Raw genomic sequence first — 17,102 nt, 5'->3', positions numbered from 1 at the left:
GAGAGAAAAAGGAAGAAAAACAGTAGATTAATGGGTTAGCACAACTACTCTTCCCAGTAAATTCAGTATTGCACATCCATATTCTCCAAATAACTACATTTTCAACACTACTTAGAAAAAAAAGGTTTTAATTGTTTGATGTACATGTGAAAGTGTAGAAAAGCTGTTACAGCAGATCTTCTGAAAATAAACATATGGAAGACTGAAGACTGTAAAAGAATGCCTTCAGAGGAAGAATAGTCATGATCTTTGTAAGGGCAACTGATGTCACTATGCTGTGATCCTGCACAGGCTGCAGAGCACCAAAGTCACAGATTCACCAGAATCACAGAATTGAAGGGGTTGTAAGGGACCTCGAAAGATCATCAGGTCCAACCCCCCTGCCAAAGCAGGTTCCTTAGAGCAGGCTGTCCAGGTAGGTGTCCAGATGGGCCTCGAGTATCTCCAGAGAAGGAGATACCAGTTCTTCTCTCCTTCCAGAGAAGGAGATACAGGGTTCCTGTGCTCCATCACCCTCACCGTGACAAAGTTTTTGCATGTTGGTAACAAATCGTAACAACCAAAGTCATTAACAACCAGAAATTACTTGCTTCAATTCTGTGGTGCTCATGGAATAAAGCTTGTTCAAAAAGAACTGTCAGCTTTTATGGAACTAAAAAAAAAGTTGATTTTATTAAATTTTAGTACCTTTGATGCTTTTTCAATAAAAATGACAAGTCACAATTGATTGTTCTATGAGCTATAAATTTTAATCTAAATGCAAGTTAAGCAAGCAGCCACAGCAGAATAGCTAGTTTAATTATTAGAACTACAAAAGCCTAGTTATTCTGCCAAAATTAATGTTAGTGATGTAACCACTGTATCAGACGTGTCTACAAGAGTCAGTCTTGACACAAACACGATTTCAAATGTCAATAAGTGATAGTACTACAGCGTATGTATTTTTCAATTTCCTCATATAGCACAATTACAAATACCTTTTTTCAATAGTTTCCACGTTGAAATAAATTATCTATCCTCACACTTAATCTCAGAAAACAACTTGTAGCTGAAGCTTGAGCAATCAAGAGCCAACAATAAGGTATACATCTACTCTCCCAGAAGTCATTAGCTTTAAGAGTACCTGTTTATATATACATACACAGTATCTACACGTGCAGTTTTCTACATGCTTTTGGGTACTTCCTTAAATTGACAAATGTAGCAGTCAACTCTAGACCAAGCCACAGTCAGGTAGTAATTTTTCAACTAGCAATTTTACGTAGCTGATTAGTTCTCTGTACCACTATGTTAAATATTTATACAGAAGAATCTCTCTTGATGTAACCATCAACAGTTCCTTATTATATTGCTTAGGTGTATCTGGCATGAGTTAGACAATAAAATACTTTTCCACTGGATCCTTGGGCTCCTTGGGACAGACAGACAACCATTTTTGCTTAAAAATGAAAAGTTCCTCCAGAGAAGAAAAATGACCAGAAAACATTTGGGGTTAATCATACTAGTAATGCCTCATCCATAAGAAACACTACCAAAGCGCTCTCAGAGAAATAAGTTTGTTCTGCCTCCTTATGAAACATTCAGGTGGTGTTTTATCTGATGTTGCCAGTAGACTGACACAATATTTATCTTGTCATCGGAATAGGATATATATTGTTGGCCAAATACTGACACATTGTTCTTAAACATAGCACTCAAAGTTAGTTAAATCATTGGGAGTTCACGTTCCTATTCCCTGCAATACTACTAAGTCTGTAGAATTCTACCTGCAGAAACTGACCTGCAAACCATCTTGTAGCTATACGATCACACCTAGTCAGTCCAGCTCATATTTTCTAAGCCACCACAAAATTAAAAGACATCTCGACATTGCAAGAAATATCTTCTTGAAACCATCTACTCAGCATTTGCAAGGACACAAAGATACTACATTCTAACTAAAAGTTTATCTTGCTGGCAGACCTCAACATAAAGAGAGAGATCAACATTTAAAGTACTAGTGCAAGCTAAGCTTTCAGTTCTAGGGGCAGTGCTGACTACAAAAATATCCAGAATGTGTCACGTGTCCCCCACACACACTTACTTGCCAGAAGCCAGTTATCCTTCTCCAGTTTCAGTCTCTGTAGAACCCTTTGCACATGCTCCAACTGCTTCTTCTCCTCTTCAAGGAGCTTGTCTTGAAGAGCTGTGCAACGTTCTTTTTCTTTTTTCTTTTTATTTGGAGGCTATAAAACATCAATAAACTCATCTAATATTATACTAACACTTGCTGTAGACAGAACAATGACATTCCTGGTAGTGCTAAAAAATGTGAAAAAGCTGTTTCACTAAGTAATGTTCTGCTCTAACAATCACCTGATTTTATTTATGAACACTGGATAGCTAGTGACAAAAGTGATCACCTAAACTACATATACAGGTGTCAATGATTGTTTTCCAGAAGACTGATTTTTCCAGTAATTTTCACTCAGTGGAGCCACTCTTGTGTTTTTAAATGGAAATTATAGGGAAGAGTCAAATTAGATGACTGAGAAATCAAAATGGTGAGTCAGGTGACAATAAAACTCTCCAAATGGACCAACTTACTCAGAATTAAGTTTACACTTTGGTAAGCTTAACATAAAAATCTATTTACATAAAATAGATGAAACAACAGTTAAATGATTTAACTCAATATGGTACTTCAATATCCTGTCATTTACTGCAAATCAGTAGTTGATTTTTCAGAGATTTTTATCTTAAAAAAAAAAAAAAAAAAAAAAAAAGCCCACACACCTCCACGCAGTCTACCTCACTCCATGGAAGAAAGTAAAATTTAGACCACAAATTATAACGTGCATGCATAACTTGCAGTTCCAGGAAAAGTTTTGTCCCTGCTGGCAGACAATCAATAATGGTATCATCACAAGCAAATAACACCCTCCTCCTTAGCACTGACACATGCATGCAGAAATATTCATATAACTTTTAATTCTGTATTTGCTACAAAAACTAATATCCAATACTACCCAAGGTGGAATAATCATGTCTTCGGAATGCCATTTTGAAAAGTACTAGTTTGAAACAGTATCAGTAAACAGACTGTTGCTCTTTGTTTATATACGGGATTGGTCATTAAAAAAGTCTCAATATAGCATTTCATGAAATAAGTCTTTCAAGGTTAAACAAGCATAAAAATGTACAAAACATACCATTTCCTGATTGTCATCTATGGCTTTCATCTGGACTTTAAGTTTATTGACTTCTCTGTCATAGCTACTATGTGGGACAGCAAGGTCATACATTGTCAAAGACCAGAACGTAGCATAGAACTGAGGACTGATATCATCCCAGACCTTGGGAAGGTGCAGAGAGATCACAGCATCATGAACAGGTGCCATTACCAGCTCGCATGATGTAATGTATTTGTGAACCTTGTGCTGCTGTTTATTTCCTTTTTCAGCTTTTTTTAGTTCATCATACTTGGACTGTGGATAGAAATCAAAAGGTAAATATTTGTAATCTCTGTACACAAAAATCATTCAACTTCACAAAAGCTCTTCTATGTAAGAAAGATTTACATAAGAGATTTTATTTATGTGCATAAAGAAGTGAAGAATATCATACTGGACCTTTACTGGATTTATCATTCTTCAATGAAGTTACCATCTTTCAACTCATCTGTTCTTACAGAAATAATTCCTCATAAGGCTTTTGCATATTTTATTTAGCAAACTTTCACAGGAACCTAACACAAAGTAATAAAATGTAGAATAGCCTCTCTAACAGCAGACAAATTAAAAAGAGCTTTACTTACTGAGATATGGTGTGCATACATAGGTCTCGAGAGAAAAAACGCAGCATCATGAGGTGTGTGAAATTCATTACAGAGAACGTCAATTGAAGGCACTCGCTTAATATAATCCTCTGTGCTTAGATTGGATGCTAGAAACCCACCAAATTGTACCAGGGTGTCATGGCACTATGTGAGAGACACAAAGAGAGAACAATTTGATTTTGTTTGGAAATGAATCTAGGGAGGTCTTGAAAGTCTGTTTGCTTTTTTGGTTGCTTTTTCTTTTTCAAGGATTACAACCACATACTACACCAAGAAGTTTCTCATGGGGGAAGAACTGCTTAACTTTCCATGCTACATACTTCTATCACTCAATGCTGACTCAACTCTTTCTGCACCTAAAGGAAAGCCTTACAAGAGTCAGCAGATCTGTAAGAGCATTCTGTTCTACTAGAATGAAACTCATTCCCACTGCCTAAGGCAGCAAAGGAATCAGGCTGATTCTTAAAAAAAAAAAAAAATCCCTCTAACAAAATAAGATAGAAAAACTCTATAACCTACTTTAAAATGTAAGTCCTTACTTTCTATGACAAAGGACACTTCAATCTTTCACTCAGAAAGATTATAAATTATGTTGGCATTAGTGTTATAACAATGAAATCACTGCAAATTTTGAAAATTTTTATATATTGTGCTGATACCAAATGCTGACACACTAGAGGTTACCAAAGAAAAGGCTTATAAATGTTTTTAACTTACCTGGTCATACAGTTTTCCCACCAGCTTCAGATGTTTTTCCCCTCCCTCTTGAAAGATCACACCATTTCTCTGCTGAGCCATAAGCAGGCACAGTGGAAGGGCAAGGTCATGGTCCAATAATGCGTCTTTCAATCTCTGAGAGGATTTTTTTGTATTCCTGATTTGGCCAAAGTATCCACCCTGCACAGTACAGGAAAAAAAGTTGCCTAAATTTTGAAGCAGCGAATTACAATTTTAAACCATACATGCTTCTGATCATGACATTACTGGTGAATTAACATTGATACAATTTCTTGTGTGTCAATAAAAAATTCTCCTTGGATCCTGTGTTGCAGGATGTAATATAGTATTGGAATAAGAAACAAACATAAGCAACATGTCTTGCATGCTGTTAGTTTTCTACACAGTAAATGCCACTTTATCATGGGCATCATGACACAGCATCTTTGAGCAGATCGTTGCAGACCTAGGTTTGTCTCCTATGATTCAATACAGCTATTATTCAATTCAGAAACTTCAGAATTTATTTATTATTCTAGATATTCATCTGCCTAGGGAGTTGAGTCTAGGTCAGACTCAACTAGGTCTTCGTAGCCGAGGCTGCAACAGCTTGAACCATTAAGATGGCTTAAGATACTACTCCACTCAACAGGGAGTTGCCACACTCAGAACTGGGCTAAAACAGCAGGACTGCACAACATACAAGCTCACTGGCTGCTGTAATTTGCAGTCTGTCTTGTAACAGCAGACAATGAAGGCTGCTTTCATTAATACAGGGATGCTGTGAAGCACAGCAACTAAGGCTTGTATATACTTTATCTTGGCTGCCTGTCTGCAAGGTCTGTAAGCTCAATAGAGAAGGAAGGTCTCAGACAACAGCAGTAACACCTTTCTCAGCTATACTGCCAGAGATCATGAATCAAGAGTCTTCAGGAACACCATTAACAAGCAACAGCCATTATTAATTAAACCTAACATGAACACACCTCAGCTTTTAGTTGTTCTCCACCAGTCATGGCTTCCAATTGCTCCATTGTCATTTCTTCTGTGATTTCTATCCCTGCCATTTTTTGTACTACCTCTTTTAAAATAAGCAAATCAAAGCTGCACAGAAAAGTGGGATAAAAACAAGAAAAATTGCTTAAGAAATGGAAGCTGTGACATTCAATACACAGTAGAAAGCAACAATGATGCATGTTAAACCAAATGACATCTTAACTGTTTTTTGTGGGGAAAAAGCATGATAAGCACACAAAGATTTCTCTATTCAGGTTAAAAGTTATTTTAAAGCAGCACAAACATTCAAGAGCTGAATTTTACAGTCCCTTAAGAAAAAGGGATTTCATTGTTTTTGAAAATATTGAGTGTAGTCCTATTAGCTTTAAGTATCAACAGATTACTCAAAAATGCATTGTTCTCTTTCTGTTGTTTTACATGCTTCATACTGTATCTATATTGTTTCACCTACTGTGAACATGGAATTCACAGATATTTTTCTTTTTCAAATTTCTGCAACATGACACGGGTTTTGAAATTTACTGGCACAATTAGTCAATGGAGCTGATGTGGAACACAGGAAACTGATATTTAAGACAAGAAAGTACAAAACACTCCAATAATTATGCCCTCCAGCAACCAGGCTTCATTCCATGCTATGAATTCTAAGGACGATGACTAATCCTCAACAGAAGTACAGTTCAGGTATTTCAGAATCATTCAAATAAGCAGTATTTTTTATCTTTTGAAATTTGTGACCTACTTAGAAAAAATGCATTGACCCATGCAGTCTTAAAGTTGTGCATTTAAATAATTTACACTGTTTATAGCTGGAGAAACAAGTAAAAATACACGTTCTGTTTAGGAACTGTGCAATACCTGCATATACTCTAATCCAAACACTTGGATACTGCAGTCCTATGGAACTGGTCACAGTGGTAAATCCATTTTATTTCTAACATCAGAAGTACTAATATATAAATACGTTTGTTTGTTGTTGTTTTTTTTTGTTTTTTTTAATATTCTGGGTTTGCGTTTGTTTTTTAAATACTTAGTCTTTATATATAAGTCTTGGTAAAGACAAGAAATAATACTTACCCTCCTTCTGTAGCTCAATGTGATTGTATCACCATCAGAACACAAAACAAATTGGGGACAGGGAAGCACGAGAAAAAGCATCTACTTTGCAGGGAAGGGAAAAAACTAGAGTTCTCGATATAAATACCCTAAAATAACATGCTGCGTTATCTCCTGCTGTCTTTCAGTAAGCATATGGGGATTCATAATAGAATATAAGTCAATATTCACCTATGCAATGAGAAATAATCCATTAAAATTAAATAAGGAAGCAGTAATACTAAGTGATGATGGCAGAAGGACAGAAGAACATAAAGGAAGACTCAAATTGCAAACCTTAAAAAAATTTGACTGATAAATATAGATATACCAAGAAGCAATTGAACAGTCATTACATAAATCAAAGTATTTAAAACACTATAAAAATCTTTAAAGATCCCTACAGACAAGACGTTACAGGAAAGAAAAATCTAAAGTCTGAACAATCGCATCCCTCTATATCATAGCTAGTTTTCATTTTCCCTTTTTTTATGTACAATAATTTCTACAACAGTATTGCAGACCAGGAGGGCTTTTTTTTTTGCCTGGTTAGGCAAGGAAACTATTAAAATAAGTTACAGATAAAAGACCAGTGCTTCAAATAGTAACACAGCACAGCTATACAATTACCGGAAAAATCCAGCAAACGTATTATTTTCTCTACTGAAATTTCTTAACACTTCTGGTAATATAAATGGAGCATTACCACTACTAGAGTAACTACTAATTGAGTGTCGTATATCAGCAGAAGAAACATCCAAAAAAGACATTGTGAAAATGGAGTATATGAAGATCAGTTGTGCAAGACTTGCCTTTTCCCAGCTTTCAGCTGGTTGGCTACGTATTGAAGTAGGCCAGCAAGTTCAATTGGGTATTTCCTGAAAACGGCACCACAAAAGCTAGCCAGACCTAAAGCAAAGAGAAGCAGAAGCTGTGAATGAATCTTGTTATACATTGCTGATGTTCTATGTGTATTTGCTTAATGCATATATATAATTTTTTGTAATACAAATAAAAATATTTTTCCATTGATTAAACTCGCCAGCTTTCCGTTCAAAAAAATAGCTGGCAGATTCAAGTGAAAGACTAATCACAATGATCAACGGCATAGCAGATCATAGTGACAGTGAAGTATTAAATGTTAATGTAATAAAAATACTAACTCTGAAGCCAGCTTGAAATAGTTGTGTCGTCATGCTTCATTCTCTCCTTCTCGGGATTTGCCAGTGCTTCAATGATACAGTCTTTAGTGGAGTTAAAGAGAATATTTTTTCTCATTTTGTCAAAACAAAAGCTATACAGACATTTTTTCCAGCTCCACGATTTGTAACGTATGAATATGATATATAAGTACAGCAAGCATGATACAAGGGATCCACTAAAATATAGTTCTGGTGGGAAAAAAAATCATGAAAAAGGTGACTTAAGATCTTTAACCCATTATTTACAGGTTTGCTGCGCCTTCAAGAACAGTGCAAAAACAGTAAATCAACTTCAAAGTATAATTTTCGGAGTATGAAAGTAGTGAAGAGCAAGTAGAAAGTATTCTGTAACCCTGTAAGTGTAAAAAAGGTATTCCAAAACTTCACTAAAATTTCCAGAAAAAAGCAGTAACCAAACAGTATTTACTGACAAAGATTTAATTAATCTATAACTGCAACTGAATCAGTACCAGATGTATTAATTTACATAAAAGGATACATGCCAAGACATCGTAATTCAGTGAAGTGAGGTATTTCAGTGAATCAACAACTGGGGTTATTAAGTTATCGTATTTTTGTATTTGTGATAAAATCTGAAAATTTGAAAAAGACACATTGAGCTGGAAAACAAACAGCATACCTTCTTTCACATAATAAACCAAAACCATTTAATGACACTCATCTTCAAAACCTACTCAAAATACTTAAAAATACGAGATAAAGCATCTCTAAATTCTAAAAAACAATTTTCTATTAGCATTTTCTTTAAAATTGGACAATTTTAACTTTTAATCCATCAGAAAATAAAAACCACAAAAACATTTCACTGATTGTTTTTTCTGAGACCTCTCAAAATGCTAGACGTTGAAAGCAGCAATAGAAACTTACTGCTATTTTAAGACTACCAAAAAAAATAATTCATGAAACAACACCAACTGTATTAATCAAATTTTAGAATGCTCTTTGCTACATGATTTATACACAAACAACTTCAAGTTAAATACTTAATACTTAAATACAAACAATTAATACTTAAACTTACAAATAACTGGTAGATAAATAATCTGATGCATCATTCCTGAATAACCTGATCAGCACACCTGTGTACCTCAGACCTACCTCAGCTGTCTCAGATATTTCACTCGTACACAGAAGCAATGAAAATTTCAGTGCAGTTTTAGTTAAGGGCTATTGTCAACATTTAATATCTCAATTTGCTGTACTATAGAAACTATCACACTTTAAAATTTGCATCAGAAAAGTAAAAAAAGTTGAAAATAGAACTGCCTTCTCATTAAGACCACAGGTGCTTTCCAATGCTCTGATATCTAGAGTTCAGATAAAAGTCTTTAAGACACATGTAACTACATACATAATCAAATAAAATCGTAGGATTGCTGTGACTGAGCTTTCCAATTTGTCTTCCGGAGGGTTTCACATTTTCCTTAGTTAGACGCCTGTAAAAGAGAACGTTTTTATTGCAATGGAAAAGTTAAAAGAATATTAGAACAGGCTAGATCCAATGAAGAGCTTTATTAGCTGCAGTGATTAAATCCTCACCAGAAGATGCACTTTTAAGAAATCTAAACGTAGAAATATTATTCCTCTAGGAATCTGAAGCCTATAGTCCTAGAATGCGTAGAAAATAAAAACAAACCTATTGTCCCCGTGTTGCTATGGACTGAATTCTAGTTTCAAGTTTGAGCACCTTGCATTTTGAAGTTGTCAGCAGGACGGATACGGCTTACAAAAATAGCCCTTGACACTGTTAGTTTCTCATGCAAATTTAAATTAGCCACAGATTAGTCACTTAGCATTCATCACCCTATTTACTGAAAACAAAAAAGCCCCCCACGCCTTCCACATCATTCCTTAATAAAGATAAAAGCTTAACACTAAATCTGAGGTTGATCCATGAGTGTAAATTGTACACATCAATATTGAAATAGAAAGGCAACACCTCAGCAATTTCAGCTTCACTTGTCTCCAGTTCACACCCGACAGATGTTTAAGCACCATTTCTGCCTCAGTGATCACAACAGTACAACACTATCACAACTTCTAGTACTCTGTCAAAATTTTCAAAGTGGTCTTTGTTCTGTACACATCTTCCAAGAACAGCTCCAACATGAAGAAATCCATTGTAACTGAATCTGCAGAGATTTTGGTATGTAGCAAGGTTTTTGGGAACTACACTGTTCTATTTGTTCTATAGAAATTGTACTTCAAACTTCCAAATTATCTGAGTTCCCTGTCTCAATTCTCTACCCAGAAAAGGAACATTACTTTAAATTGGATAACACCTTTAAAGAGTTTGGCCAAAACGATCATACACAAACAATTGTACCTTAGTTTTATTGGCTTTTCATAGCAATCTTAACTGCCAGCAGTGTGGCTCACCTGCCCAATAGAAATCCACTGTACAAGAAGGAACAAACTTCCAGTCTTCTCTAGCTATGCTCCAAGTCAGAAAAGAGAATCATAACCCTATCTAGATTTCACATCTGCAAGACTAAAGTCTCTTAGCCAGTAACTATTATTCTGTCTTGCCCAGGTAGCAATTACTGTCTTGTCATTAAAGAACAAGTTTGCTTTTAGCCCAAGCTATACAAAAAGAATCCATATCCCTGAGATGTCACGTTTAAAGTAAATCTTCATGCAACTTCAAACAATTTAAGATGAAAACAAACCTTTCCATTTAATTCAATTTACTGCTCTACTATGAAAACTACAGAGAAAAACTGGGACAAGACTTTTCAGTCTGTTGGGATTAAAGAGCCTGCATACGTAGAGAAAATTTGTTGCGCTCAGACATTCCCATAAGCAAAGCAGTTCATCAACAGCAGCATATGCATAGAAATCTTTTTAAAAAACATTTTATGGGTCATTTTGCAGATGAAATACCCTTATTGGTGACAAATTAGTCCATTTCACTACTTACTTTACAGTTTTTAAGCATACTACATTAAATATTTTACAAACAAGGATCATCAATGAAATTGAGTCATTAGAAAAGGAATGTATATGTCAAGGTATTTTTTTCCTTCAGCTGGTGAGATGCAATACACTGCATCACAGTTGATAACTTATGGAATTACATAACTTACTTCATAATATATTTGGCTCGGTCTATGGTTTGAGCTTTAACTTTCACCAGAAGTGGATGACTATTGTAGGTTTCGTTCTTCCATTGCCCATAAAGACGGTACCTTGAAAAATAAAAGGAAAACTATTTTTAGTATTCATGGTTTATAAGAGGCCACTTCCAAAGAACAGAAACAAGTTATTCTACTCACCGGTACTGGTATGGAAAAGTTTTGAACATTCCCCATAATTCCTCAGACATGCACGCATTGCAGTCCATCAAAGAAAGAGATGGAAGCAAAACTTGATCGGTAATACTCAGCAAACAGCTAAACAGTATCTCCTGAGATAAAGACAAAAACCTCAGGGTTACTACCATGTGTATCAAAAACAACATGAATTTCACATTTGCCACAAAATTATGACTTGTTTAACAAGAACAAAATCTAAAATGACTTAGCTAATAAAAGACTTATGATGTGAGATATTATTAAATCAAGGACCACATACACTGTCAGTATTTTATTTGCCTGTATAAAATCTTTTGCTGACATTTAGCTGACATTTTTCCAAGTGTTATATTCATACTACAGAATCAAATACATAAAAATGGATAAATAAGGGACTTGTAGGAAACACAACATCAGGAAATAGATTTTGGCAAGTAACTTCAATGGATGAAGGTACTCCTTGCTTTTACTTAAATTTTCAGAATTCTGGGTTAAAAATCTAAAGGCATTACGTGTTCCCAAGGCACACAGTAACAGTTTCCATATTTTTCAATATAAACTTTTTTTTACATAGTGGTTGTTCTAATAGCCCAATGGGAAACAAAAGTTTAAAAAAAATTATTTCAAAAGAGCATCATCTTAATATGGTATCACATGCTACAATATAATACATAAAGACTAAAAGAAAGTCCTTGTGTTTTTTCACACACATAATTCACACTTCCATGTATGAGCAGCTATCCATGTCTCCAGCCAAGATTTTTTTGCAACATGTAACTCAGTCATGGATCCAACAGCCTTAGTAGTCAGAACTAATTCTCAACTGTGCACTCTATTCACTTCTACGCTGCAGTTCCCTTCTAGTGAGGCATAACCAAACCGTTTATGCACTACTTAGCAGTTTCTTTTGACTCTCACTTTACCCACATGACAATCTCCTGCAGAAAATGGACAGACTCAGTCTGCAACTAACTCCCTCAAACACACTTATCTTTTTTAACCCACAGAAACTTTCTCAGAGGTAAGAAAGAATGGGATAAACAAAGCCTACAGAACAGCAAACATCTGCAGAAGACTGCATGACTCATCTGCAGACCATGGATCACAGCTGATGATCACAGTTAATAAGTTCTTCAAAATTTTAAGTTATTCAGATCAAATTGAACTCTTAGTTCAATTAGTTCTAATTATTAGTACTTTTAGAAACAGTTCAGATTTTTTTTTCCCTCTCTGCCATGATTCGAGAAGTCATGAAATCATGACAAGTGAGAAACTGAAGTAATAAGAACCTGCTGAAAACTACACAGACTTCATACTGAAAACTTGCCTGTTCATAAAAAGACTGATCTCAGTGGGATACCTGGATTTCACTGTGGCCCATCTCGAGTTAGCCAATAAACCAAAATTACCAACTGTAGTGGAAGTACCTACCCTACTTTTAATTTCTCATTTTTCTATGCTCTTAGGCATAAATTATTTAAAATACAAGATGCCACCATGACAGTGGTATTTATAGGACAGAGAAGCTCTGATTCTAAGCTGACAGGTAGTAAAATGCACTAGGCTATTAGAACAATATTAATTGTGAGGCATCTGTGGGGAGAGAGGAAAACCCAAAGCAATACAAAAGATTGTGACTGGCTCAAACCTGCCTATAAAGTCAAGACAAGTCTTCAGCATACATTTGGTAAAGAATTAAATTCTACAGAGGAAGAAAGGCTGCACATTTATTTAAAACTGAGTCTCAGTTCAACTCTCAGAAGAACTCCTTCCTCCTCAGAAGATGAAAGAAGTAAAATTGACAACACAAGTTCACCTCCACAAATAAAAATAGACTGCCATTTTACCAAACTAAAATATGTAATAAAAGCAGTGTGCAGGAAGAATGAGATTATAACATTTAAAGCTCTGCCAAGAAATAAGTAAGAATTAGCTATACTAGAAATGTTACGTTCATTTTCAGATCAAAGGTCTTTAAGAAACTCACCATTTTCTCTCTATCTTCTTGCTTACTTCCATCAGACTGAAACTATAAACAAAGACGATGTTAATTTCAGAAAAATTAACATAACAGTTACTGTTTCAGAACAAGGTTACCTCAGCAAAAGCACACACCCAATGGGCCACATGCCTAGTAAATGTTTACTTTTCCAGAATGGTTAGCATGAAAATAGTTGCAGGCCTAGTGGGTGGAAGGACATATAAAGACCTACACATATCCTCCCCAATCTTCATTAGCACCATCTGCTGCAGTGTATGCTCTCAATGTTACACGCTGCAGCGCTTTCATCTGTTCAGATAAGGCCTCTTCCTCTTCCATCCAAATCTCTTCATACCTACTTTCATCATCTCTGAATTGTGTATAGGACACAGCTAAGCCCCATGCAGAAATCCTCCCATTGATCTATTCTGCTGTTCGTGCATGCAGCATTTGCAACCCCCGAAGCTTTAAAACACACCTAAAAATCCATAGGATAAAGACTTAATAGTTCTTTTAGAAAAAAAATATACAATACAGGGAAGAGTTGAAACCACTAATATTTGATCCATTTGGGGAAAAAACATCAGGGTTATAAAGTTACTTTTGCTTCATTTAATACCTACCATGAACATAAGATTCATTACTATCTTGTCTATCACCATAATGTAAAATTTTGACTCTAACTTACACATTTACACTTGATCAAGATCTCACCTTCTCTAAAGCATACTTTTATCTAAATTCGTTACTAGGTACTAAAATTGTGTTTGACTGTCAATATCAGTATTTGTTCTAGAAAACACTGCAAATTATACAACATGAAATGAATTGCTTATTTAGAAACATTCTAACAATTCAAAATCAGATGCCATCCTGCGAGAAAAAAAAATATTTTTTCTAGTATTTTCAACAGCTTTTAAAAAGCAACTCAGAGTATTCTCAGCACTACACATACATGGCTCATGAAATTACCTCGCTGATACCATGTGTTCTTGTCTCCCCCAAAACCCTGAAAAATGAATACTGATCTACAATTCAAGGTCAGCAACTACAACTTTACAGGATCTACGGAGGTAACCAAAAGAAGTTTTAGGTTCATATGGAAGCTTGCTGTATTTAGTTGTACTTGTTTGCAAGTGAATCATTTAGATATCTATCTTGAAGTCCACTATGGAACAGAAAATGCCTGAGCCCCAGTCTAGTGAGCAGGTCAGCAGCAGTATGTTGTACTATGCTGCGGTATAAATTTATAGTTTCTGGCATACAAATTAAAGCACAATATTTTATCAGTTGATAGGATTTATTGTCAATAAGAAATATAAAAAGTATACCCAAAGATTAGCTACACAAACTCCTTGGTGAAACTGGTAATTACTAATGGAGTTTACCAAAAGCTTCTAAAGAAAATTAATATATTTGAGAGCTACTTAGTTTTTGTACGCAGAATCAGCAGAGAAATAGCAAAGCATTTTCATTATTTTGAACAAAAATTCAAATGCATAAATGAAATATATTGCTTACATATGTGGTGACACTGAATGCTTACGTTGAAAAAGATAACTCAAGCATCAAGGAAATTTAGTAATACATATGAAATACTGTTTTCTTACTGGAAATAAAAAATAAATGCAACTCAACTTCTACCTAAAGAAGAACAGGACTTCCAACACAAATTACCAACAGCTATAGATTATTTTCCCCGTCATTCTCTCACAATACCCTCTCAAGATTTTAATCATCATTATATATTTCCTTTTTTGTTCCACTCACCATAAAACACATAAGCTAACACACCAGTAAGTGCATGATTATTTTAAAGCTACACTTGAGCACAAAAGCTGTAGTGCAGTGTTAGTAGTTTCAATTTTAAACTACTGAGTTAACTTAGTCAAATCACCTCCAGTTATAAATATATCTGTGTTACATATAGGTTTCTTAACCAGAACATGCTGATGGCAGTAGTGCATTAAAAATAACTTTCCCTATGTTACCTTAACCATTCTGTCACTGATGAATTTCTTCGTAGTTCCAACCTAAAGTAAATAGCTAAGATGTTGCTCATCTTTGTCATGAACACATTGAACTACCATATTTATATTAATTGTAAACCAAGTGTATATATATATAAATATATAAACCAAACTATAATCAAGTAATCTCCATTCTATTGCCCACATCCGCAGAGAAACAAGGTCTTACAGATCTTCAGTACTTGAACTTAATTACAAAGTCATCCTAAACATCTGCTGACAGCCGCAATATGAATTACTCCCTTGAAAATATGATTTCCATATTAACTGCACTACAATTGCAATACAGCATATCATTCAAACACCACTCTTCTCACAGGCCAGCAAGAAATAAACAGGAATATTAGCCACTAGGGAATCTCATAGTTCTGGAAGAGAAGATGCTGGAAATTAGACCACATAGAAAGATAGAGAAGTAGGAAAAAGATTAAAGTGCTTTAAGTTACCATGATTTACAAGAAAGACTACTAGGAAGTCCAACTTAGTGTAGGTTCTGTCACCCCATCCTTGAATTTTGGGAACTGAACATAAGAGAACTCACCAAAATCTGTTAAGTTAAATAAAAACATCTTCAATCCTAACATCTGAATTCTTACTTGTACACCTCCAAATACAGCTGGACACCAAGTACAGCTACCCCTCAGCTAGGTACGTTGACAATGTACACTCAGGACATTCTAATGTTTGTTAGCTGTAGCCAAAATCAACAATATTTTTATTTGAACTTATAGAACTGAAAGTTTCCCCCCTTGAATACTATTTAAATCAACCAATCATCAAGTGTTTCACTATTATAAGTTAAAATAAAAAGCTGGGAAATACAGTGATTTTTAAGGTATTTTGTTTTGTTTTTAATAATAAAAAAAGTATTTCAAAGACTTTGAATTCTGAAGTTTCTCAGAACTGCTATTAATTAGCAAACAGAGAGAAACCTCTACTGTTGACTTGGAAAATAAGACAAAATGGTTAACCGAAGAGCAAGTTGCCAGAAAGGTAGCTAAATTCACTAGCCTCTGTCTGAGCTTTTAATTATATTCCAATGGAGTTCAGAACAACCTAGCAGCCTTTTAAAACAGGTCATATGACCAATTCTTGAACTTGTATGCGGGAATGTTTGTTTTTTTGTCTTACTAACCTCTTTCATAAATGCTTTTCCGAGGCGCACCACTTTAGCAAATAAAATGGGATCGTGGGACAGGTGAGGACCAAGGTAGCACAGCATGTTGAACACTTCCTTTCTCAGGTCTTCAAAGCTGTCTGCTTGTTTTGGTGCTCTCTTGTTTGGCAAAGAAGAAATTGGTGACCCTTTTGCCCCTTTTGGTACACCAACCCTGAAAATAAGATGTAAGGCATTTTGCATGAAAAGTATTTAGACATATAAATACAGTTAGGCTCACTAATGAATTCATGGTTGTAAGCTTTATGTAGTTTTCGCACTCTTTAGCAACAGAAAACTAGCTTTTACTTTACCTGCGGTACAAAGGTTCAATTGTCACATGCACGAGCTGGCAAAGGGCAATTGCAATAGGCTTATGTGAAGTAGAATAAAACGGAGGCATCTGATCCATAATACTTTGTGCATGCTGCCAATCACCAATCTTTAATAAAGCTTCCAATAAACCAAGCTTCTGATTATCTGGCGGCTGCAAGACATACAATGAAAGTCTTTCCATAAAATCTTTTTCCTTAGGTAGCACACAGCTGTAGTCCACAAGAAATCCCACAAAAATATTATGCAGATAAAATACTAGTTCATATATATATATATATATTTATATATAAAGTAAAAAGTAAAAACAAATTTTAGATATTTACACAACAAGAACAGTTCAAAAGCAATAATAAACCAGTCCACCTGGAATCTAACATCTTAAAAAAAAGGTTGAAAATGAAGTTAAAGACACTGAGCTCCAAAATACGTGTGATTAT

General features: G+C 35.0%; 1 protein-coding gene across 5 annotated transcripts in view; it reads right to left on the bottom strand.

The window, feature by feature from the left end:
- The window catches only part of THOC2 (THO complex subunit 2), a 53,803-nt gene that overhangs the window by 14,929 nt on the left and 21,772 nt on the right, over positions 1-17,102 (bottom strand). For 4 of the 5 annotated variants that reach the window (XM_068697652.1, XM_068697655.1, XM_068697654.1 and 1 more), the window contains exons 11-25: positions 16,644-16,816; positions 16,309-16,504; positions 15,135-15,176; positions 13,150-13,191; positions 11,145-11,275; positions 10,956-11,057; positions 9,221-9,305; positions 8,348-8,441; positions 7,810-7,890; positions 7,459-7,555; positions 5,521-5,638; positions 4,535-4,714; positions 3,797-3,961; positions 3,192-3,467; positions 2,084-2,225 (exon numbers count right to left, since the gene is read on the bottom strand). In XM_068697652.1, coding sequence (XP_068553753.1) covers positions 2,084-2,225; positions 3,192-3,467; positions 3,797-3,961; positions 4,535-4,714; positions 5,521-5,638; positions 7,459-7,555; positions 7,810-7,890; positions 8,348-8,441; positions 9,221-9,305; positions 10,956-11,057; positions 11,145-11,275; positions 13,150-13,191; positions 15,135-15,176; positions 16,309-16,504; positions 16,644-16,816 — 1,924 coding nt within the window. The remainder of the gene's footprint in view (positions 1-2,083; positions 2,226-3,191; positions 3,468-3,796; positions 3,962-4,534; positions 4,715-5,520; positions 5,639-7,458; positions 7,556-7,809; positions 7,891-8,347; positions 8,442-9,220; positions 9,306-10,955; positions 11,058-11,144; positions 11,276-13,149; positions 13,192-15,134; positions 15,177-16,308; positions 16,505-16,643; positions 16,817-17,102) is intronic. The other variant, XM_068697650.1, reaches the window with a different exon arrangement.

Source organism: Anas acuta, chromosome 13 (assembly GCF_963932015.1).
Source record: "Anas acuta chromosome 13, bAnaAcu1.1, whole genome shotgun sequence".
Lineage (NCBI taxonomy): Eukaryota > Metazoa > Chordata > Aves > Anseriformes > Anatidae > Anas > Anas acuta.
Note: the sequence above shows the minus strand (reverse complement) of the source record. Positions and strands in the feature narration are given on the sequence as shown.